This window comes from Cephus cinctus, unplaced genomic scaffold (assembly GCF_000341935.2).
Source record: "Cephus cinctus unplaced genomic scaffold, Ccin1 Ccin1_scaffold0586, whole genome shotgun sequence".
In the NCBI taxonomy this organism is placed as follows: Eukaryota; Metazoa; Arthropoda; class Insecta; order Hymenoptera; family Cephidae; genus Cephus; species Cephus cinctus.
This window is the reverse complement of record NW_014333234.1, coordinates 26,188-52,167: the sequence shown is the minus strand read 5'-3', so window position 1 is coordinate 52,167 and position 25,980 is coordinate 26,188. Positions and strand designations below refer to the sequence as shown.

At 35.9% G+C, this 25,980-nt stretch overlaps 1 protein-coding gene across 1 annotated transcript; it reads right to left on the bottom strand.

Moving 5' to 3' along the window:
• Positions 1 to 32: 32 nt before the first annotated feature.
• LOC107268808 (T-related protein) lies at positions 33 to 24,662 on the bottom strand. The gene is made up of 5 exons (XM_025086096.1): positions 24,080 to 24,662; positions 2,758 to 2,853; positions 2,400 to 2,643; positions 1,915 to 2,068; positions 33 to 759 (listed from the first exon to the last, which is right to left on the bottom strand). The coding sequence occupies exons 1-5, from the start codon at positions 24,313 to 24,315 to the stop codon at positions 662 to 664; spliced, it is 828 nt and encodes a 275-aa protein (XP_024941864.1). The 5' UTR covers positions 24,316 to 24,662; the 3' UTR covers positions 33 to 661.
• Positions 24,663 to 25,980: the final 1,318 nt, after the last annotated feature.

Genomic DNA, 25,980 nt, shown 5'->3' with positions numbered 1-25,980 from the left:
GGGGGGGGGGGGAAGTGTGAAGGGAAAGGGGGGTAGCAGCTGCCAGAGGATCGCAAGTACAAAATTCGGTAACGTTGCCGATCATCTCCTTTGAAATCCACCGCTTCCACGTGCGAGGTCAATGTGTCAGGGATGAGACTAAGGTGGGGTTGCAATAGAAGGATCTAGAATGTACTCAATTACGTCTGATGTAAAACTTCTGAAATCTGCCGTAAAACGCCTGAAAGCTGACGTAAAACCAAGGCCCCCTTCCGATGACATTAGCCGATGAAGGGGGTTGGCGCCATCGACTTGTGCGCGCGGCACCCTCTTCAAAATTCCGGAGGCGTCGGTAAGCAGAAATCTTTCATAGGGGGCCCAATCGCCCTAACTTACTATCCACAGGGGGCGCCAACATCGCTAACTAAGCACGGACGCAAACCCAGAGGTCGGTAACGTATCGCTGCAGGAATCTTGAGCCAGAACTCTCCTTGTACATCTACTAGTCAAATCTCACCCGGTGCAAGTAGTTCAGTGAAATTCGTATTTAAATCCTATGATGACGTGACATTAGTTTATCAAGATATTTTTATTTATCAATTCAGAATCTGCATTTTAAAACCAATTTCTGAAACTCAATGAACTCCTCTTGCGTCAATAGTTTTAAACAATAATATATTTCTCAATTATTCTCATTGCGTTTCATCGCGAATAACTCTTTGCCTATGAGATCTACACGATTTCTATCAATGGGCCACCTAAAGCATATTGAATAAGCCCCTGTAAATAAATATTTACGGTGAACCCCTTATTAATATTATACTACTTATGATTCGCGAAGTGTGAAGTTTTTAAATAAACCTTCTGATATTCACACAAAATTACTTGTCAGTCATTGAAAAATGAAGATATCGAAATTTCCTTTATATAGCTGAACGGTGATAATTTTACAAAGTAATTAAAACCCTATCTAAATTTTGTGATTGAAAATTAGAGTTATTATAATGAAAAGCATACTTTTCGTTTTTTCACCTTGTGAACTGAATTACATTGAATTAAAAACAGAATATGAAAAGTTTTCTTAAAAACGAGGTATACAAAATTTAATTTGATGTATGCTTAAAATAAAACTAGTCATCTGAATAAAGAGTAAGATTGTCTTCATAAAAAATTTAATTTTTCACCAAAAAATTTTAGCAAGGTTTTAGTTTATTTGTAAAATTATTACCCTTCAGAGATTCCTGGCGCGTAATTCTTTATGAACTTCCAAAGGTTTATTTTAAAATTTCATAATTTAAGAATTATAGATCGTACAACATCAATTAGAGCCTCATTGTGAAGCTTACTTAATATACTGTTTCCTGCACTGCTCATTTCTGTTTCTGATTATTCCTGAATGACATGCTACAGTAGTCCAAGACAACACAACTGTCGTAAATAAAATTTGAACAGAATTGTTCTTAAACGAAATATGTTTTCTTCATTGAAAATTAAACAGCTAGCAATTTTTAACCTTTGAAGTAAGAGGTTCGTATTTAGTCAAATTCATGGCTTTCGAATAGTCTGCATCATGCGGGCTAAGGGAGCTTCGATGCTGAAGTTCCCTATTCTTCGAAGAGTTCTGAAATACTGGTATTCTTGTTCCGAAACACTGTTCCTATTTATTAAGATTCAGAAATTTTTTCTAGACTGTACTTTTAAATGATTGAAAACAAAATTTTTGACTTACAAATGCCATCTCAGAGTGTACAATTTTAGTGGACTAAGAGTATGCGTGACCTGTACTTACCGCAAGGTGTAACAGTCTTTTGATTTTTCAATAAAAATGTGTGTTTAAAGTTTACCAGCATTTTCGTGTTTAGAAAAGTATACTTGTTTTTCAGGACTTCCCCTCATTCCACTTAGGTGTTACAATAAGCGTTTTAAAATACTTACATTGGGGATATGACTGAGTATCGCTCGGTCTTTCCTTCGCATCCAAAAATGCTTTAGCGAATGGGTTATATTTAATTTTTAAAGTAGTTACTTCTTCATTTTGATAGGCCGTCACAGCAATAAATTGTGTTTCTGGAAATCTATAGGTAAGAACCTATGAAAAAATAAAGTATTCATTTATTAATAAATAAACGTCATTTACATATTGATTTTCAATATATCATCTAGTTTGCGTGTATCGAGTTCAGAACTTCCTGCGTTTCGTACTATGAAACACCTATATTGAATCAAAATAAGAAAACGAACAATTTATTTTGACTAGAAGTTATTCGTAGAATAATCAAATATGGAACATCAGATAGAAACAATACAATAACTTGATTAGATTTCTGAATTGAATACCTTGAAAAAGAATTAAAAAAGTGTATTCTGAACAGTATATTACAACAATAATTTAAATGTTGAAATTGAATAATAATACTAACCGTTCTTTGTTCTTCGGCACCAACTCGAACTAGGTGAACTCGCGGCTCATATTTATGTAGCGAGTTTAGCATAATCTGACCATTTCCGTTAGATTTATTAGTCAATTTCACTTTAGCAAATGATACAGCTTCTTTCATCCAATGTGCACCAAAATTTGGACTCTCTGGATGAATATAAATGGGATTTGGTGGTGCTACCTCGGCTTTTCCACCAGGTACCCATTCCCCATTTACATATTTCCATCTAAAAAAGTAGTAAAGAATGTAATATTTCATTTATGAATACTACCTCAAATGAAACAATTTCTTCCACATCATCTAACGGTATTCGTTAACATACATATTCTGTTTAATTTACCTATGTGGGTCAATTTGTACAAATTCCAACAGCAAGGTGTACATAGCCGTCGGTTCAAGTCCTCTTGCTATTACCTTCACTACAGGAAACATCCGCCTAAAAATAAAAAAATACTCGATACATACCTTTTCCAAAACCTTAAACTACTAATAGTACATTATGCAACAAGGGAGTAAAGTCGTCGATTATTCCCGCGGGTGAGAGTTCACTGCCCGAGCGAAGGGAGGGCAGTAAATCACCCGAGGGAATAACCGACTTTACTCTCGTGTTACATATAGTGCTTTATTCACGACTAAACTATGTAGCCACTTTATTTCTTGAAAAGTGGGACTTACTCAGCCACCGTCATTATGATGGAAATATACGTTTTTTCAAATATTCAAAAAATTCAAATATTTTAAATTTTTCACCTTTTCAAATCTTTCAAAAATTTTCAAAAAAATTAAAAATTAAAAAACAAATTCAAAATTTTGCGGGAATAAAGTAAATTTGCGGCAAAACCAAATATGCGGGAATAAAATGCTAATTTAGTCCTGCTTTTCAGGGAATAAAGTGGCTATTATAGCTCAGTCGTGAATAAATAAAATTTAACCGTTCCAACTGACATAAAATATATAATAAAGTTCCGTCGTCGTCCTTGTCGTCGTCGTCGTCGTCTTCGCACGTCCATCGCATTTGTTACACGACAGATGGCGCTGACTGCTTTGCCTTCTTTACCTATTTGTACTCTGGATGGTGTTGGTAATTTACGAATACACAACACAATCAAATACACTTTGTACGTGAAGCTACCGTTCACACCGAATTTCCAGTTGACATAAGGCTGCTTTCACAATAGTAGAGAATTATTAAGGCTTTCATCTGGAGCGCGTGTGTACGTATGTGTGTATGTGTGTGCTTTAACATAGTTCCTCGTATTTTAGGTGACAATTTTTAGAGATATGGGATTTCCAGATGCTCCTCTCCGTAGTTTCCTGCATCTAGGTGTCAGACGTGGAAGTCAAGGGTGTCCAGGTGTTCCGCTCCTTACTTTCTTGTATGTAGGTGTCGGATTTGGAAGTCCAGGGTGTCCAGGTGTTACGCTTCGTAGTTTCTTGTATCTAGGTGTCGGGCGTGGAAGTCCAGGGCGTCCAGGTGTTCCGCTCCGTAGTTTCTTGTATCTAGGTGTCGGGCGTGGAAGTCCAGGGCGTCCAGGTGTTCCGCTCCGTAGTTTCTTGTATCTAGGTGTTAGATGTGGAAGTTCAGAGTGTTCAAGTGTCCCTCTGCATAGTTTTCTGTGTTTAGGTTTCCCGTTCTGAATCGATCGGCACCAAGATCTATACAATTGCTGTACGAAATCAAGGCGTATTGAAATAGCAAACGAGATGATTTTAATTCTGTTCAGTCATCGTCGTCGTCTTCGTACCTCCAACTACTTTTTTAGATAACAGATGGCACTGATTACACCACGTAGTTGAGACTTGTATCAAAGCTTACGAAATTCCTAAGTGACTCAACTTCTTTCTAACTGAATTTCATTACAAAGTAAGTACTTTGGAATTCCTGGCACGGACATGCCAAGTAGTACTCGATAAGGAATCACCTACAGTTTTATTAATTATTAAATCACCATTAAATCGTAATTAAATACGGGAAGCAGTAGTAACATAAAAAAGTAGCGAAAACGTTATAGGAAATATTGAAAATATAATTAAAATGATGGGCCAGTGCTAGATCATATAATAGGAAAACATGTAGTGACTTATGTACTTGGCCTCAATAATATGATATCAATACTTTTTGTTAGAGGAATTCACAGCAATCCTGTACTTGGCGTAGTTTTTTACACGTAAGTGTTTTTTGGAGGATAATCAACGACTTTACTCCCTTGTTGCATAATGTACTATTATATAACGCTACCATGTTTCCGTCACTTTTCGGTGCATCTAGACAGGGAGTAAAGTAGTACTTTTAATCCCTCCTCGGACTTCTAGAGCTTAAAAGTGGAAGTTACTTTTTTTTCCTCCCCGACGAGAAAAATCGTAAACCTCACTTTCAAATGAAATTGCATAAGATCCAAATAAACGCGCCGACATAGTATTTTTTGTTAAAAAAAAAAGATATAAATAAATGAAGAATTGGAATCTCGTAATTTATGTTAATAATCATTTAAAAACTAAGTTTAGTATCCCTGTGGGGCTTCCCCTTCTAGCCCCGCAAAGGGCGCAGCCCCTTCGACTCTTCGCACGCCCGCCCTTCAGTAGCAAACACCATTTGCCTATGACACAGTTCCCGCGTACATAACAGCTTCCTAATACAGCAACAAAACAGCTCAGAAAACATGGTGTTACACAAAATACCGTGTGCACCTCGGGTGTAGGCCTTTTAAGACCGCGTGCGATGTTTTCAATACTCGTCTTCGTCTCGCGCGCTCGTCTGCGACTCGTACTGAAAACATCGCACTTGACCTTAAAAGTGCCATTTTACCCTGTTGGAACACAATGTACTATTATTGCATATTATTTCATTACAGACAAAAATTCATACAAAAAATCACAGTAAAAAGATATTCACATTTAATAATTAATTATGAGATATGCGTGAAAAATATTTCATTCATAAAAATAGATCTACTTGTTCTTTAATTTGAGAAATGCCATACAAATTCGTAGCATCTTTATATTGTGCTTAACTCGTTGCTATGTTTGCACAGCGATATACATATATTGATTTGTTTATGCATCACTGAAAATAATAATTTGAATTGCTTTTCTTAGAGTACTATGGATATTACAGCAAGTACAGTGAATTATCAAATTATGTAGAATGGAATGAATTAAATAGACTTATTATCAGCTAGGTGTTGCCTACATCGAGTTCTTTCGGATCTACCGACCTGGACATGTCTGTCTTCTTCGTCATTCAATCCAGAATTGTCCTTAATCTTCTCATCGAGGAGAACCGTACTTATCTCTAAACTCTGAACAAAGCACAAAGACTGTGTGGACATTGACCTCGCATTGGGCCTGATTATTATTATACTTTGGCATCTGCATTACCTTAAAATCTATCTTTAACTAAACATACTGATTTAAATTAACATTTCCGGTACGTATCTCCTAATGTCCTTTATCTCAGGACCCGCTCCCCATACCACAGTTCCATAATATGATATATGCAATTGCATATCAAGGTTTTAAATTTTCTTCATATTTTAAATGTAAAAATGAATTTCTGTTATAATGAGTTACCAGAATTTGATTGTTATAATTTACCCTATAAAAACACTTTCATATAAAAAACCTTGCCAAGTATAGAATTGCTTGTATTTTCCTTGTAAATTCCTTGTATTATATCGTGCATTATTGTTCCGCTAATAAAAAATATTTAAATCTTATTTGAATGTCAAGTACATAATTTACTACGTAGCTGCATATTTTATGATCTAGCACTAGAGTAAGAGTTCCTATAACGGGATTTGGGGGATATCACAAGTTTTTGTTCATCAAGTATATAACCCATGGAAATGTGTTATTCTAAGGGATAATCTAAAGAAAAATGCGAGATGTTTGGGTCGGGATTCGAACCCGGGAGCTTTCGCTTACCGGTCGACTACTCTGACTCAGGATACCGCCAGATTAAACCAAATCCTACAAAATCAAGCAATTGTGGCGCCATCACAGCATTGCTGTAAAAGTCATACATTTAGAAAATCAAACTTCTGATTAGTCAGAACTCTTGTATCGAACAATTTCGACCAACCAAGAGTTTGATTTTCTTCAGAACTATCGGTGTATGCATGTATAATTGGCCATCGAGATACTGTTTAAAATTTCTAGTAGAATGTTAAACTAACAAAGAACCAAAAGTAACTTTTAACACTATTTGCGAGGTTATTAAAAATATCGAATAAAACTTCTTTTTTAGGATATATGTGCATCATGTATCTTATACTGTCCTAATTAAGTTATATCATAATTGTATAATGTATTTGACTAATTAAATCTTTCCAGACATGTCAGTAAATTGTAAATCTCATAATGAGTTTTACGATGCAGAGACAATAAATATGAACAGTTTTTACAGCAGTTTGGCATAATGAATAAAAATTCAACTAAGTGGATCGCTGAGCAATTTTTATTTTTATTACAATTTTGAAGCCGTCTAATTAACCCTAGAATGGTAAAAAAAAAAACTTTATGTAGTAATACACAAATGTAGCTGACATCACTGGTGACGCCATCTTACCGTTCAGGAGATAATAATTCTTAGACACAAATCTGTTTTTATTCTTAAAATATTGATACTTTAAGAATCAATACATTATCATTCGATTATTTACAAAATTGATAATTTTAATAATGATTCGAATTGGTTTGAAAAATTAATATCCCCCAAAAACACTTACGTGTTAAAAACTACGCCAAGTTCAGGAGCGCTGTCTTTCTTTACAAATTTCTATATATCTTTATGCATTTCTAGAAAAAAGGACTTACAAATTAAATTTATATGACATTAAACATTTTCGAAACGCAATATATTTTTCTGATTAATGACATCATAATGCATTTACATTTTATATCTGTGACAATATAGATTTCAGTGGTTAGAGCTTCTATGTCCCGTTGAGCAACAAAAACTTGTGATATCCCCCAAAAAACACTTACGTGTAAAAAACTACGCCAAGTACAGGAGTGCTGTGTATTCCTCTAATAAAAAGTATTGATATCAAATTATTGAGGCCAAGTACATAAGTCACTACATGTTTCCCTATTATATGATCTAGCACTGGCCCATCATTTTAATAGTATTGTCAAAATTTCCTATAACGTTTAAACTACTCTTTTACATTACTACTGCTTCTCGCAGTTGATTATGATTTAATGGTTATTTAATAATTAATAAAACTTTAGGTGATTCCTTATCGAGTACTACTTGGCGGGTCCGTGTCAGGAATTCCAAAGTACTTACTTTGAACGTACTAATAGTATCCTAAAACTATATGTTTGTTATTAAGCTTTTACCGTGATTATTATTGACGAGTTATCGTTAACAAGCTCTATATAGAAAGTTGACATTGGTTTTGAGTTTAATGACAGTCCTAATGAACCCAAATTTATATCAAGAAATGAACGGATCCGCCAAGTAGTACTCGATAAGGAATGAGCTAAAGTTTTATTAATTATTAAATAACCAATAAATTATAATCAACTTCGAGAAGCAGTAATAATGTAAAAGAGTAGTGTAAACGTTATAGGAAATTTTGAAAATACTATTAAAATGATGGGCCAGTGCTAGATCATATAATAGGCAAACATGTAGTGACTTATGTACTTGGCCTCAATAATTTGATATCAATACTTTTTATTAGAGGAATACACAGCACTCCTGTACTTGGCGTAGTTTTTTACACGTAAGTGTTTTTTGGGGGATATCACAAGTTTTTGTTGCTCAACGGGACATAGAAGCTCTAACCACTGAAATCTATATTGTCACAGATATAAAATGTAAATGCATTATGATGTCATTAATCAGAAAAATATATTGCGTTTCGAAAATGTTTAATGTCATATAAATTTAATTTGTAAGTCCTTTTTTCTAGAAATGCATAAAGATATATAGAAATTTGTAAAGAAAATGTAATCTTCAATGTATATAAGCGTCGTTAATGGTGTCCAGCTTGTTGAAGCCGTGTGGTAAACGTAAGAGAGGAGAGTGTGCTGGATTATTTACGTACCTCAAGCCGTGTGAACATTAGAGAGGATACTATAGTTTGAGCGAAGCACCAAAGCGGCACTCGTTACACACTTTTCTGGACTTCTACGTCCGACACCTAGATACAACAAACTACGGAGCAGAACACCTGAACACCCTGAACTTCCACGTCTGACACCTAGATGCAGGAAACTACGGAGAGAAACACCTGGACATCCTGTATCTCTAAAAACTGTCACCTAAAATACGAGGAACTATGTCGAAGCACACATATGTATGTATACATACACCCATTCACGCGCGCTCCACATGAATGCTATTAAAAACTTTGCGAATGTGAATGCATTTCATGAAAGCGCGCGAGAACAAAGTTTACTTTATCGCACTAGGGCAAGAAGAAAGCACTAGTGCGATAATGTAAAATTGGGCCGATCTGTGCACGCACAGCATTTTTATCCTATCCTTAGTTATAAAGCGCCACTTTTGCCACATTTTGGAGACACGAAAAGTAGCGTTTTTCATGCATGAGTTACATAATAGTACTATTGCGATACGAGTGCGAGAAAGCGAACTTTATAGGCAGGCGGTGAAGTTGGTCGCACGAGCCGCACACGAGTAACACAACGACACGAGCTGAAGGCGAGTGCTGTTTGTTTGACGAGTGCGGCGAGTGTGACAAACTTCACGATCTGCGTACAATATTCGCTTCATTGTACCAGTATTGCATAACATTTTCTGTAACGAATGCATGAAAAACGCTACTCTCTGTGCCTCCAAAGTGACTGGAACATCTCTTCATTGGAGGAGGCAGCCATAAGAAGAGCAAGGAAGGCTTCCAAAGTGAATGCATTTCATGACAGCGCGCGAAAACAAAGTTTACTTTATCGCACTCGGACGAGAAGAAAGCACTAGGGCGATAATGTAAAATTGGGTCGATTTGCGCATGCGCAGCATTTTTATCGTATCCTTAATTATAAAGCGTCACTTTCGCCACACTTCGGAGGCACGAAAAGTAGCGTTTTTCATGCATGAGTTACATAATAGTATATTGTGCACCGAGAGCGAAAACGGGCGTTTCTGCGTCGCATACCAAGTTGAGGTTCCCGAGGCGAAGCCGAGGGGTTCTCAACTTTATACAAGGCACAAACGCCCGTTTTCTCTCGCGGTTCACATACTATTTTCTTCAACAGCGGAGCGAACACGAGTTTTCACGTAGTGGGTGATTCTTGGGACGGTGCCAATAAGCAGATTAGTTTGGTAACTTAGGAAATCACAATGAAACATCTGTGCATCGTACAGCTTACGTGAAAAAAACAGTTGCCCTGGTGGTAGCTGGTCGTTGGATTCGTCGGCAAATGTCACCTCACTCCTATTCAATTTTTCAATCTTCCACGTTTCCCCATTCGAGAATTGCCCGTTTTCGCTCCTCCCGAGCGGAGCGAAAACGAGCGTTTTCGCTCCGCTGTTGAAGAAAGTACTATTATTGTATATCTAGTACGAATGAGTATAATACATGAGTGCGAAGTTTGGTATACGAGCCGTTAGGCGGGCACACCAATCACACGAGTCTTATACTCATTTGTTAATAGCTAAATACAACAGTTTTTGTAACAAATGCTCAAAGAAAACGCCGTCTGGCCCTTTTTCACCATTAACATGCTTAAAAATATTTTTGTAATCAGTTTCCCCTTCCTTGAAAATATTTTAGAGGCCTATGACGTCACTATCATACATTTTTACGTAATTTTATAGTCATTTATCCAAAAAAATAATATTTGAAGGTGCCCTCTAATGACATACTACGGGGTATTCTTTGAACATTTTACCAAAAATGTATTGTGTTGGACTTGCTTGCTTCATTCGCTCGCCAAATTAGATTAGAACTTTGGAGAGAATCTGTCCATCTTGATAAATATTTTTTATTTATTTTTTGATAATTCCTAGACGGAGCTCCCTCCAGACTCTAATACCACGTTATACAGTATACAAAATTTCTATAATCTTCGGGCTAATGTTACAGTTATTTTTCATTATATTACCATCCTTTACAATGAAAGCACAGGGAAAGGCTCAAGTTAAAACAATAGATACTAAAATTATGCCATAATTTAATAGGAAAAATAAAAGATAAGATACTATGAATTAAGCTAAACAACTATATAAAATTTAAATATTAAAAAAATTAATAAATATCAAACCAAAAATTTAATTACCTAATGTTTACGTTGAAAATAAATAAAAATGAGCAACTATCCCAACTTTTTCAATAGGACAAAGAATCCTATTTACGAACTGTAAGTAAATTGCCCCTGAAGTTTATCTTCTGTAAATAGTGATGGTAGTAAAATAAACTATATGACATGTTTGTAGTAGCTTCAAAATATTGCCGTCCCTTCATGTGCCTCACCATTAAAATTTTATTGAGGTACACATTTCGGGTATTCTTTATAGCGTAATGTTGTGCCGTTCTCATATAATATTTTCTTCAACACCAGCACAGTCGTCGGCGGCTTTCAAGTCAAAAAGGATTTATAACTAACAATAAAACTTGTTTCGCCTTCTTGAATTAATCAAGACTATACTCTGTGATAGTTGTTAATCTCAGCAGCAAATTTTGTAGAACTTTTACTATTGGAGGAAAATAGCAAACTTCAGGCGATTCCATTACTAGACGTATTCAAAAATAAATATCGAAATATTATATAGTGGAGGAAGATGGGCCAATGCGTATCCGGTGGAGTAAGATGGGCGATTCATAAAATTAATAGAAATTTTAGTAAATCAAAGAGATAAGATTTACAAATTGCATACGTCTAGAAAGTTTTTGTGTTTAAAAATTTTGAAGAAGCAACGGTAATTTTGTTTTTTAAATGAATAATAAGTTAGTGTTCTATATTTGATTAAACAGTGATTTAAAATTTATAAAACCTAGCCGCCTGTCAAGTGTCCGATTTTCTCAGTAGAACACTTTAAACTAATAAATTATTTGGCAGATTATGTTTACTAACGCAAAAAAATCTTTTGAAATAAATAAAAATAATCAATCATGTGATTTGTAATAACAAAGTGATTGATTTGACGTGTTTCTCAAGATAGCCCATTTTGCATGGCATTCGCCATATATTAATCTAACCTTTTTCATGATAAATAAGAAAGTTATTTTACTTTTAGATTAACAACAATCATAGCATATGTTTAGAATGGCTTTATCGGTATTATTTCTTGAGGGGGCTCGCCTTTCTTTAAAAATTGTCCGAAAACAATTTACCTCCCGTATAATATACCAGCGAGTCTCTTAATTTCCCGACAATATTGATAGAACCCTCGATTCGTTCTTTCACCAATCCAAACATTAAAACTATCTGATTCTTTGAAAGCCCTGAACACAATTGTGAACATTTGCTGCTCTATTAACTTTAAGTGCTTGGCGAAAATGGACTTGGCCTGAAGCGTACTAGGAGCATCACTACAATTATCATCGTTTAATGTTATTCCTTTGCGAAGAACGTTGAAATCAACAGTATCTGCAAAAAGAGAGGCAAGTCTTAACGATCGAAATCTATTTGTTTTGGTTTCTACGAGATCCAGAGAGTCAGATGCAAATTGTTCTTTCTTCAATCGCAATCCGTTGTTCTCGAGTCTCCACTGATTCACGGATCTGATCCACGGACTTTCCAGCAGATGGAAAACGGTAATATTCAATCACTTTAATATGTGAATAGCGTTGAGATATAGAGCGATTAGTTCAACTTTAACTTCTCTGCAGAAATTGCTAAACGGTAAAGTGCAACGGGACGAATGCCTGTCAATGAAGAGAACGACTGGAAGCTCAATATTGTTTTGCTGCAACCACAGGTAGAAGACATTTGATATAAATTGGAAAAATATTTCGGCAATCATCCGTTGTCTGAAGTACCGATACTCCAAGCCTACTAGTTGCGCATAGACGAAATTGGACACAAATGCGAATTTTTGCCTTACGAGCTCCTAGCAAAAATTTGTTCAGGCTGCCTGATGGCGTATCAGGTTCGGATCAGGTATCGGTATAGCATGCCTGATCAGGATAGCCGGATGAGGCCCACATCCTGCCCTGATCATGCATCAGTACAATATTTGTAAATGTGAACAGCCTGAAATATAGATCCTGACCAGGATCAGGCCCTCATCAGGCACTGTCACAGCTAGCCCTATTATGGAAAATCTGACTTGGCCGTAGTAAGGCGTTATACAGAGCTGCCGTATTAGGTGTGAAATCAGGCAACACTGAAATCGCCCTAATATGAAACTATATACATGTAATACAACCACCGGCCACCAGAGGGACAGGGATACCCGCAAGCAAAAGTGGGTCAATGAGCCTATAAGCTCCAAACTTTATAGAATTCTGTAAAAGAGACGAAGAGGCGATAAAAGCTACTAACTTGCAGCACCTAGTAGTCCAATCCATCGCACTGCTTCTATATACAATTTTTTAGAATCAACAAACTATTTTATAATTTGCAGGAATTCTCCTATCCCTTGAAAGCAAGGCCTCATACGTCACACTGAATTACTCCACTACCAACGATATTTTCAAAAACTGTTACCTGTTTGTCATTTCAACGTCTATACATATGTACAATGTACATATATCTAATGTATATCAATATCAGGCAAACGGATATAATACCAATCAGGCAGGGCATGATCAGGACCACATATGTTCCCTAATGTGGGCCCGATTAGTAGCCTGATCAGTGCCGGATCAGAAATGTCGTTACATGCCACATCAGGGTCGGAAGAGCGGCATGATCTGGGCCGGATTATCAGTTAGGGACAGCCTGATACGGCCCGGATCCCCGCAGGAATAAATTTCTGCTAGGGGCGATCTTTCATCAATCCCCCGCCCCCTCTCTCGCAAGAATTACGTTAACTGCCTCTAAACATAAAAAGAATCCACTTTCATCGCAATTATAGACGTTAGTATATGTATAGGGTCGATATTTAGCAGGCTCTTGCTATCTAAATAATCTGAAACTTCTTGAAACCAATTTTTCAATTTCTCTTTTGTCGTCGAGGCGCGACAGAATAAGTTATAACTTATCTCGAAAACACGTAAAAGTTTAACAATAAGCGCTGAAAAGTTTTTTTGCATTCCTTAGCATATTCGATAAGAAATACGTTAAACTACCTCCGTCATGCACGGGCCTAAATAAATGTCTAAAAATAAATTATAATCCACGCAGGATGGTTATTGAAATTTTTTCTATACATCAATTAAGTACAGTTGACGATCTTACAATTGTTACATTTGCAATATTAATCATGGAATACTTAATAAATGTTCATATTTGCGGAAGTCTGGAGCCACTTGTATACTTACCTTACTAGCTTATAATTACAACAATGAGAAATGAATTATTAAATCAAATAAAGAGGACAGACTGTAGGCGGTCAGCAGCAGATAGCATGTAGAGTCACTATACTATTTGCTCTGAGAATACAAACATAGTTTGCCTTAGTGAGCACGCTATTAAAAATTTGTGATACATATCCATAAATGCTCACTGAAATATAACTGTATGCATAGAAGATACATGTAATACTATTAAAAATCAGATGGGTACGTACAAACGTGTAAGATACACTGTAAAGTAATGCAATAATTAGTAGTACCTTTATCTAGAAACCAAACGCTTGAAGACCCATGTTGTGTATAATTGAATGTGAATTTTATAAAATGTCTTTAGAACCATCGTTTATGTAATTAACGGCAAGAAATGGTAACCGAATCGTGGAATTTTATCCCGGATTCCGCCCGATTTTACACTGAATAGCTAGTAACAGTAAACTTTGATGTTAACTATATCAACCTTTATCTAAAAAATTAGAAACGCTTAAATATATAACTTTTGCATTTTTCACAATCTAATCCTGTTTTCCAAGTGCTGCTAAACATAAACAACCTGCGGATATAATATTTATATAAGGGGTCCCTCGTAAGAAATATGTGAACATCGGCGCCGTTTGACGACGTAGACATTCTTTAAAAGACTTCTTATATGAATCATAATTTATATCACTGAAAGAAATTTGTATAATTTAAATTTTATAGTTTAATAACTTTTATTACCTGGACCTCAATAATAAATGCTATAAATAATCAGTGAACATATGAAGGTAATATGTAAGAAAATACGACAAGTACGTCGACATAACCATAACACATTCATCGAATAAAAATAATTCACATTGCGTCCATTACCGAAAAGCAAAAAATATTAGATCAAGTCACAAATAACTTCCGTTTTCTTATCAGACATTTATTTTACTTTCATTAAATAAAAAAATTATATTAATTTATTATGTATTTACCACTATTATGTATGGCGTTCTTCCTGGCAGCTTATAAATACCTTCCTCATAAAATGCGATTGATTTGGACTAGAAGATACTTTCGACAGCCTGATTGACTTGCTCTTCAGAATTGAGGGGTTTTCCATTCAAAAGTTTTGTAAGAAACAGAAACGGAATTTGTCTCCATTTTAGGGGTTAGGAACAATAGTTTAATATAACGTGCACCACACAAAACAATTTTCAGAAGAGTAACTGAACCTTTATCTATTTAGTGAAGGCAAAAACTTGTTTGTCCCGGTGACTCATTGTGGGTAGACACGAACAATAAATTTTACCTAGCTGCATTAGAAGTTATTTATGTCTCGACCTAATATATAGTTTTCTACTAATATATAATAAATCAAATTATAATTAACAAGAAAAGTGCTTTAGGTATGTCCTCTCCCCCTCTAATTTTGATGAAACTTGGTATGTAAAAAGAAAGCTTTGAGATATAAGATGTGCGCACAAAATTAGCGGCACATATTCGGTTGTAGGGAGATCAGATACCCTTACATACGTACAAAGCGATTTTCCTATCACACCAATTACCGCAGAAAATATGCGAAATACAAAAAAAATAATAACCTATAACAATATCAGCTGAGTGACAAGTACGTTAAGAAATAAGTTCTAGAGAAAACAAAGTACATTTCTATACAAGCATATTCAGACACCTGATTCATTTATTCAAATCATATTTTTATACAATGTGGCTACAACCACACTCATCAGTGAACACCATAGAAAACACTTCAAGATGCTGTTAATGGTTTTTTAATTGACGCACATAACATTGAATCGCTGAAATTTGAGAGAGCTATGGCTTGTGACGAAAGATCCTAACAGAGATAGGGTATTACGGAAACTACTTCTAAAAAAAATACCTGAGCTGTCAGAGCAAAATAGCTAATTCTCCGTCGAGAAATGACTAATGTCTGTCCCCCGGAACACGATACCGAAAAAGACCGATTAGGCGCCAGACGCACCTTTGCGTCATGGAATGAAATGTGCAAAATAATTTCAGAAGGGACGGAGAAAGTGCCACCGACTAGCATAGACGATACGGGATGATAAAGGGGCATGGAGCGCCTAGATGTTGGTAAAGGAACCGGTTAGGAGGACGAGAACCTCGGAACAGAAAACAATAACAGGTGTCTTTTTATTTAGGACAATTTAGAAATTCAACAATGAACAAAGGATAAGTTCGGAATAAATTTAAAAAAGTTCGTTAACAATTTAGATAAATTCGACAAAATTTAAATCAAAGTAAATCGGAAACTAATGTTATCGATACGTGATCTCCCGTAAAGCGGGACAACACGTTACGATACACGCGTTCTCGAGAAGTAAGAACTCGCGGATTCTTTCTGTTAGGTCTCCAGAGTGACGAGACTTTTGCACTAAGAAAAAGTTAAAGAATCAAGAAATATTAATTCACAAAAGAAATATATGCAATACACGGAATCTTTTCCACGTTAGGGATACGAAAATCATCCGTAGACGGAGGCTCTGGACGAAAATGCGAAACGCGGACAACGATAGGAAAGTGAGCTGCCCGACTGGAAATTTATTCAGGCTCAGAGGCGGCCCTGATAAAGTGTGCCTTAAAACGACATTCGGCCTAGCATTGTATATTTGGGATAACTCAGAGCCTTTTCAACCTATTCCAACTATAATCCATATGTAACGGACTTTATCCCGAGTGGAAATTTATTCAGGCTCAGATCCGGCCCTGATAAAGTGTGCCTCAAAACGGCATCCGGCCCAACCAAGGCCGATTCAGGAAGCCCTTATCCGGGGTGTAACGCTACTGCGAAGCAGGCCCTGATCAGGCTACTGATCGGGCCCACTTTAGGGAACATATGTGGTCCTGGATCATGCTCTGACTGATATTATATCCGGTTGCCTGATATTGATATTCATTAGATATACCTATGAATACCTAAATGTTGAAATGACAAACAGGTAACATTTTTTGAAAATATCGTAGGTAGTGGAGTAATTCAATGTGACGTATTAGGCCTTGCCTTCAAAGGGTAGGAGAATTCCTGCAAATTATAAATAAGTTTCTTGATTCTAAAAAATTGTATACAGAAGTAGTGCGATGGATTGGACTACTAGGTGCTGTAAAACCCACATTAGGACACATATGTGGTCCTGATCATGCTCTGATTGGTATTATATCCGGTTGCTTGATATTGATATTCATTAGATATACCTATGAATACCTAGATGTTGAAATGACAAACAGGTAACATTTTTTGAAAATATCGTAGGTAGTGGAGTAATTTAGTGTGACGTATTAGGTCTTGCCTTCAAGGGGTAGGAGAATTCCTGCAAATTATAAATTAGTTCGTTGATTCTAAAAAATTTTATATAGAAGTAGTGCGATGGATTGGACTATTAGGTGTTGTAAATTAGTAGCTTTTATCACCTTTTCGTCTCTTTTTCAGAATTGTATAAAGTTTGGAGCTTATCGGCTCATTGATCCACTTTTGCTTGCGGGTATCCTTGTCCCTCTGGTGGCCGGTGGTTGTATTACATGTATATAGTTTCATATTAGGGCGATTTCAGTGTTGCCTGATTTCACACCTAATACGGCAGCTCTGAATAACGCCTGACTACGGCCAAGTCAGATTTTCCATAATAGGGCTTGCCATGAAATTGCCTGATGCGGGATATTATTACCTGATCAAGCCCAAATTCAACTGGTGGAAGCAAGGCCTGATCCGGTGGAGCGTATTAATATTACGTCAGGACTTAACGAGGCTGACGTAATGTAAGCCAGATCAGGCAAACGTACCGACATTAGTTTAGGTCTGGATAAGGCTAAGAGGAGGCGAGCCGGAGAAGGCCAGCCTTCCCAAAACTTGACCCGGACCTGACGGAAACTCAGGCAGCCTGAATAAATTTCCACTCGGGTGTACGGAAAAGATTTCGTGATTCTTACCGGTCTCAGCGAAACTAATGAAGAGATAAAATTCGCACCCGACCACAATGGTAACTCAGAAAAGAATGAAGTGTACGCGAAGTTCACTGTAGGGCTGGACTCGCGTCCTCACTAACAATCAAAAGTAGTGCCCTCAAATAACTAATAAGACTCTCGGGATAATTTAGTACACTCGTATTACTATGCTGCTACAACCGTCATGCCGGCGGAACTATTCCTCAAATAATAAACACGAAATAATGCTAGAGTAACATCTGTGGCTTAAAGGCTCATATACACCTGACATTTTTTAAAAATTGAACTTTTTTCACAGATTTTTATTTGTTATACTTTTAAGAATTTTTCAAACAGAATTTGTTAAGAAAATTCCACTCCGTTACAAAATTATAGCAATAAGTGTGACCGGACATCGGGTTGAGACGGCTACCGGCTAACTGGCCCGCCCCTCTCGAAAGAAGATGCTAACCGTTTGAAATACGCCAGGATACAATCAATTCAATCCACAAAAGGAGCTAGAATTGACGGAATAGAATAGGCAGAAAACCATAAAAACACGAAGATACAAGAGGAAGAAGGTATACAGTACGAAGCTGGAATGGGAGACTGCCGTAAGTTCACGTTGTATCTACCAGAAACTTTAAACGCGTTTTTCCCGAATCTACATTTTTACACAGCGTCGACACGATAACTTAGTCAATTTTCAATATTTAAAAATTTTTTAAAATCTTTATCATTATTTTTTCTATATCCTGACGAGAGGTTTTTTTAATTTTTTGGTTGGACAATTTTTTATAAATTATTAAACACTCATTTTTTTCTTTAAGAAGGTTCGACAGTAACTTTCTAGTCGAAACAACATCTATTTTTTTTTTCGTTTCTCCATGAAAAATTGCGATTAATAAAATTATTTCGATTTTCAACACTTAATACGTGAAGAGCGATACGTACAAGAACGTGTACGCGTGTGAATGTGAGAAAAATTTGCGAGTGGTGTGGAGCGTATATATATATGTATATTCTCTAGTGCAACGCTGCCAAGTCAATTCTGGATCGCGGCGCAGCGATCTATCCCGTTCGCGAACCGAAGTTTTACATCCATTTATTTATTTATTTCATCGATAACCCCATATTATTATTATACTATCTTATTGGACACGTTTTCAAGTATCGGATGTTAGTTTTTTAATTTCCTGAAGTTGGGTAGTTCCGTGTAAAAAATCAGAAACCTAACCGTTATGCCATCTTGCGTCATATACGCAATCCACAAGATCCTGAAAAGTCGCTACTTCAAGTTCACATATCTGAATTTATAGACGGTGAATCTCATACGAATTTCAATACAAGTCGCGTATCATATTTCACATGCTGTATGCCAAATTTCATTTTTAAAGTTGGAAATTAATTGTAATATAAGACACTATCGAAGCTCCTTAAATTGCATTCTAAAGATTAACATATTGTAACTTCTTTATTTCTAAAAAAAATACCCTCCGTCAAACTATAATTAATATATTATACATACATTACATACATACATTAATACATTGTATAAGATTCTTTTTTACTTTTGCAGATTGGATAATTTTTGGTGAAGTTATGATGTCGACAAGGAGGCGCCATAGTTTTCATCAGCAGTCAATTTATACCCATAAAAAATAATGTTAATATTAAACAACAATTTTTTAAATTTGTTTTTATTAGAGCTGAATCGTTAATAAAAATTGTCAAATCAATAGTTTAATTTTTTTCACCACATAAGCTTTATAATAATTTTTCAAATTTACTCGGTTTTCAGCGCGTGCAGGAATATGTGAGCCCTTAATCGCCTTACTCCTACGAGATGGACTTCGAAAATATTCGATAGATGCCGGAGCCTTCCACTAAACAGCGATACACGATACTCGGAAGGATGGTGTTAAAATAAAAGTTCCCAAATGCGGACTAAACACAACAATTTGACTCTATGGTCGTAGTCTATAAGTCACACGAAACATCCTCACAGTCTCGCTGCCGTAGCTCGGGGTGTCCAGTGGTCTCTGGTAGCGGTGAGATTTCAGCCCTATCCTTGACGTTAGTGGCTGGGATCCTGATGTCTTCGGTAGGTTTCGTCAATTTTGCCTCCTGCGGCAAACCAGTTACGGTGCCTCCACTCTGGGGCCCGCTGATCTTCCAGCATGAACAGCCTCGCAAAACTCGAGACATCCTCGTCTTCGGTACTAGTCCAAATAATATGGACTGTCAATACCGGTGGTACAAAACTAAAGTGAGGTGAAGCCCTCGGCGCTGTTCTTTTGGGCAACCTTCCTTACTACTTTTTGGGTAGGATCGAACATAGGGTGGAGTCGTCAGGTTGGCACGGCAGCTCTCCACGTTCCTTGGCGTAAGATCGGCTTATCCTCGTTTGGCAGTGACTGGTTATTCAAATGGTTCAGTACGTGTGTCTGGTCGTAACGTATGAAATATTTGTACAATTTGGTACTAGCCTAGTGCCCGATACTTAGTCTACTACCCTGGAGTTCCCTGTCGGTTGCGTGTTATTTTATTGGTAAAGGGACGTAAATACGTCCCGAAGTCGAAAAACGGAAGTTACAAATACGGAATTTTTTGTGACGTAAAAATAACGTCACAGATTACACTCGAAACCCACACAGTTGGCGATAATAAATGGGAATGTCAGGACGAGAATACATCAGCAATATATTCAGCAACAAAGGCATCAACATGTCCCTTCGAAGACGAACCGATGGATTTTGCATATAAAACTAGCGCGCCACACGCGGCCTTCCGGCCGCAGTGGAAAGGCACAACCGCTGACGTTCGCGCTTTGCGCTCACCAGCCCACCGTCGTTCGCGCTTTGTATATTTCAAAAATCTACAACTTTTCCATTTAACTTTTTTTTGTAGAATGCTTAGATTTCAATATACAGCCTAAAAAGCGTTTTTATTGCTGTAAAAACCCGATTTTGGGCTGCTAACTTGGGCAACAAAGGCATCAACATGTCCCTTCGAAGACGAACCGATGGATTTTGCATATAAAACTAGCGCGCCACACGCGGCCTTCCGGCCGCAGTGGAAAGGCACAACCGCTGACGTTCGCGCTTTGCGCTCACCAGCCCACCGTCGTTCGCGCTTTGTATATTTCAAAAATCTACAACTTTTCCATTTAACTTTTTTTTGTAGAATGCTTAGATTTCAATATACAGCCTAAAAAGCGTTTTTATTGCTGTAAAAACCCGATTTTGGGCTGCTAACTTGAGTAGAAAGCATTTTCATGATTTGATGTCAACAGGAAAAGGTTGTATTTTTGAAAGATCTACAACTTTTCCATTTAAAATTTTTTTGTAGAATACTTAGAATTCGAGTTACAGACAAAAAACCTTTTTTAGCGATTTTTGGAGGTGACCGTATTCTGCGTATATGTACAGGATCAAGCTCAAAATAGAACCATAAGGTTCTAGTGATGAGAGGAGTCCCCACAAAAAATTTTAGCCCGATTGACTGAAGTCTCTCAGAGATAATCGTGTAACATGAACATTGTTATTAAATAATACACGAAAAAATCGTAAAATCGATCAAATTGTGCTCCCATTTTGAAACGACGTAGAGGATCGGGATAAAAAAAATAATTTTTTAGTTTGTACGAGAGGAGACCTCCCCCAAAATTTCAGCCCGATCGGCCAAAAATTGCGTGAGATATCGCATATCACACATTTTTCGCGATAGAAACTATAAGGCACTTGCGTACCGCGGTCGTGCCTAAAAACTGCAGCTGACTACTGGAAAAGCGGTAAAAGGAAAAAATTAAGTACGGCAACAGTCAAACACAGATATAAAAAAAGATGCCTCTTTAAAATATTTAAAAAGATAGGAGAAACAAGTAACTGCAGGTGGATATTATATAGATAAATTGTAGCGAATCTCGGAACGTACTTTACAAAAGTTTATTGGGGTTCATGACAAAAAAGTAATGATCCATGTGACATATGTTTGTCGATGGGCCCTTCAAGCTAGTCACAAAGTCGATTTATTTACTTTTGAAGCATCTTATCATTGGTTAACAAATTTCAAAATAAGTATAGAATTGTATGATAGAAAATAACCAAATTTACGAGTAAAACCAGTCTTATCCAAAGAGTGAACTATAAAATCATGTAAAGAGGAAATTTGAAGAAATTTGAAATTCGATCGAAGTAGATTTAATTTAGAATTGTATATTGGTTGAACATTGGCTGTACATCTGTACATACAAGGAACATGAATGTGTCATATGCGGTGCCCCAGCGATAATTACATGTGCTTAGTGTCGGAAGTCTTTGTGTTTTCAACATTTCTTCACACAATATTATTATTGTATCTAGTTATTTGAGCCATAAAACAAATCTTATGTACACACATATACGCTGCCGTCGAAAAGTTTGTGGACAAGGGATTTTTAAATTGGGAAATATGGAAGTAAAACGTCAGTTTATAAAATTCGTTTCTAATCGTCAATGATTCAGCATTTGAGCCCAATGAAGTTTCCTCTTCCTATTTAATCGTAAAATTGGTTTCTTAGTAAAAATTCTGTTCCAAAGTCAGCTCTGTGCAAGCGATCCTTGGCAATGGTTAATGATATATGTTTCTTATGAGTTTCTTTGAACCACGTTTGGATTTCCGATGCAGTAAGCTTTCTATTCATTTTGGACATTATTACTCTGCTTTGAAAATGACTCAAGCCCTTCACTGCATGCTTTGTCTTTATTAGAGCTTGTTCTCCAAAAGAGAGTGTTAGCATCTCTTTTAGTTTTTTTTGGCAACATAACGCAGGCGGGGGAGGGGGATAAACGTTTTCCTATAGACAAGTCGTAAACATGATTTAATCGGATATTGTTCGAGAAAGACTGGTGCAAAAAAAAATTAGTGCAGTTGTAGTCCTTGTCCGGAAACATTTCGACGACAGTATATGTTGTTATTACGTTATACTTTGTATACGAGAAATGTAATAACCTACCTTTCAACTTTTGTCTATTTTACATTGTAAAATAAATATGTTAAATATTCTACTGCAGTAAAAGATTAATATCTCATTTTGCATGCCAATTTAATTCTCATCATTTTGATACATGGCTTATCCACTAGTTACAGCGGTAAATGATGTAACAGGGTGGTTTATCATATGTATATTTGGATTCAGAATGTGATTCTCCACATTTTGAGTCTTTACAAACATGCTTATAAACATTGTTTTGTATTTCACATATCTGACCCATTTAAACCCGAATATGGACCGCCATCTCTAAGTAATCTATTTACCTACCAAGTTTCATGAAAATGGGGGGGGGGTACATCTCTGGTATTTTCCTTGCAAGATTATTAATTTTTTTTTTTATGACAAATATAACTATCTACAGTAATATACAACATACATTTTATCTTTATCGGTAAAAGAGTTAGATCAATTACTTAAATTCTTCTGAATAGTACGAAAATAAATCATGCACTAAAAAGTAGATTCGAGCATATATTACACGTATTAATTACAAAATCTTGTAAGACGATATAAGAATAATCTTTTTAACTATCATATTCACTGCGCTAACCGCATTGTCATTTTTCACTGAATCTTTTTGTTATTTACTTTGAATTATATAATATCTAAGTTACAGTTTTACTAGTAGATTCAAGTTACATCACTATCAGTAAATAGGATTTATACAAACATAACTGTAAATGTAAAAATGTTCAATTTATTTAATTTACAAGCTATTAATTTTGCAGCTTATCATTCATTTAGAGATTCATTAAAAGATAGAATTTATTATATTTTTTTTAATATCACATCCGAGATTGCATGCAAAAATTTACAACTTCTTGGACACGTTCAGTCACCGAATCCCGAAAAAAAATGAAGATGTCAATAACGAAAAGTGTTCTTTATAAAATTTCACGTAAAGAATATTTGGTACTCAATATTACTATATCCATTTTATCCATATCCATATAACAAAGTATTTTGAATCGTAATATTGAATGTAGAATGATTTTGATAATTGAACAATTGGTGTAGTCTCTCAATAATGATCGGTTGTCAATACTCATGGATAAGAAATTATACGTTCAGTGACATTTGCATTTATGAATCTAAAAAAAATAATCTTCCTTGCCAAGAAAAGGATCCTTTATGTACTGGAAGTCAACATATCTTTGGTATATGTAAAAATTCATAGAACAAGATTGGAAGCAATGATCCAAAAATTATGTTAATGAACATGGATGGTAAGAAAAAAAATAATAAAATTGTATGCACGCAATCCCACATACCTTCCATTTTTTGTAACAATCATCTCGTTGGTAATGCACTGAAACCTGGTCCAAAGTTCTCTATCCTCAAGTGCAAGTGATAATGGCTGGGCAGAAGAGTTACATTGTTGTATCGAATTGGAATTGCTCGAATTTCTATCGTTTCTCTCATTATCATCATTAATGCGTCTTTCACGATCACGATCGCAGCAAGCTGTACGTCCAGGACTGCCTGTATTTCCGATAGTCGATTGCATACTCTTAAATATAACACCACCACCTTGGCGGCAGTATAAAAAGATCCGTGAAATTTCTCAAAATGATATTATCACTATTAAGCATACGTTGGCGAGGTAATCGGATACGCTCTCAGGTATAGACAGTTTACACGTATACGGTATATCACTGATGAATTTATCAATTAGAGACGATTTAATCATCAAGCACCGTTTGCTACTTGCTGCTATTACTACTACTAACAGTTGCCTAAACAAAGTAATTATTACACGCCGTTATGGTATATACTATAGGAAGTAACTGCGACAGCCGCAGAAACTCTTATAGACTTTCGTACTTTCGTGTGAACTTGCTTATAACACTTGGGCGCGATATTTCACACTACTCGGTGAACATGACCAGCGTCCTCGGCAGCCTTAGGAACCAGCTAGCAGCTGATTGGTTGAGATCTAATGGTGGGCGACTCGTTAATTGGCTCTAATTGAAAATGGTTGTAGGCGGGTCCGAATATTCGGAAACTCTTATTGGTTAGACTTTATTGTGATGGTGGAAATATTTTCTCTTTATGGTGGGGATGCCGCATCGCTATTGGCCTGTTATTACATGGGCATTCCTTATACCACAGTGGAAATATCTACCAAGAGATACAGCAGTATTTTCGGATCATGGATCCTTCTGTGATTTAGTTGAAGCCTTAACTCGTTATTGGATTAGGTAGCAAGATTCTGCATAGCAGTCTTTAATACCGGCTTAATAACCGTAATGGATTATTATGGTGTTTGTACAGTCATACTGTGCATATGTATCCTAAATGAACACGATTTTTTTTTTAAGTTCAATAGTGTTGGTTATGATGAATTGATTCCTTATGAATAAATGTTGTGTACAGGTACTTTAATGAAGGCGGGGCTATTAAAGGGCCTATTAGTGTGATCAATTATCATTTATTGTCTTAACGACTTGCTGATACTCCCACTAGTGAAGGTAATTCATTATAGTATTCATATTAAATTACGCACATATGTATATGTACGTACGATCAGTCATTAAATAGTTCTCAAGTGTAGTTTTTTCAAACAGTTCGTTACGAATATATGGAAACCATTTTTATGTAACTACTTTCATAGAACCTAATCATTTACAATCTTATTCGTTATGGTTATTAAATTAAATATGGATGACTTTTCTGTTGCAATTATACTCTTTTACGTAATTTTGAAACGTATCCTTTTATTGATATTAAATATGTATCACATAGGGCGAATACTTAATTGCTATTTATTATAACAAAATACATAGGTACATATTCAAATATCCCTTGAAATAATGTAATACGTGCAAAATTTAATCAAACAAGATTAAGCATTAGTGTTAATATTCTACATCTCTCACTGTATATTTTTAAATTTGTCACGTCTTAAGAATTAAATTTAGTGACGGTATGCATCATTGTTCACAAAGATTTTCAGTTTCTTACATTGACCATGACATTTTACAAAGAATTGTATGTTAATATATTCTCTTTGACCATAATTTTATTATAACAATTCCTCTTATTAGATTTAGTATCCAACAACGATATTGTATTTCCCGTATTTCTTGCCCAAATATTATGTACTGAGCACATTCTTTTTATATCAAAAAACTTTACTCAAAAAAACTACTAAGTTCTATTTGGATTCTTG

Coding starts and splice junctions, on each gene's coding strand:
- LOC107268808 (XM_025086096.1), bottom strand. CDS start 24,315: ATGCAATCGACTATCGGAAATACAGGCAGTCCTGGACGTACAGCTTGC. Junction 2,854..24,079: donor ATTGTTACAAAAAATGGAAG/GTATGTGGGATT, acceptor TTTTATTTTTAG/GCGGATGTTTCCTGTAGTGA. Junction 2,069..2,399: donor GTGCCGAAGAACAAAGAACG/GTTAGTATTATT, acceptor ATTTTTTCATAG/GTTCTTACCTATAGATTTCC.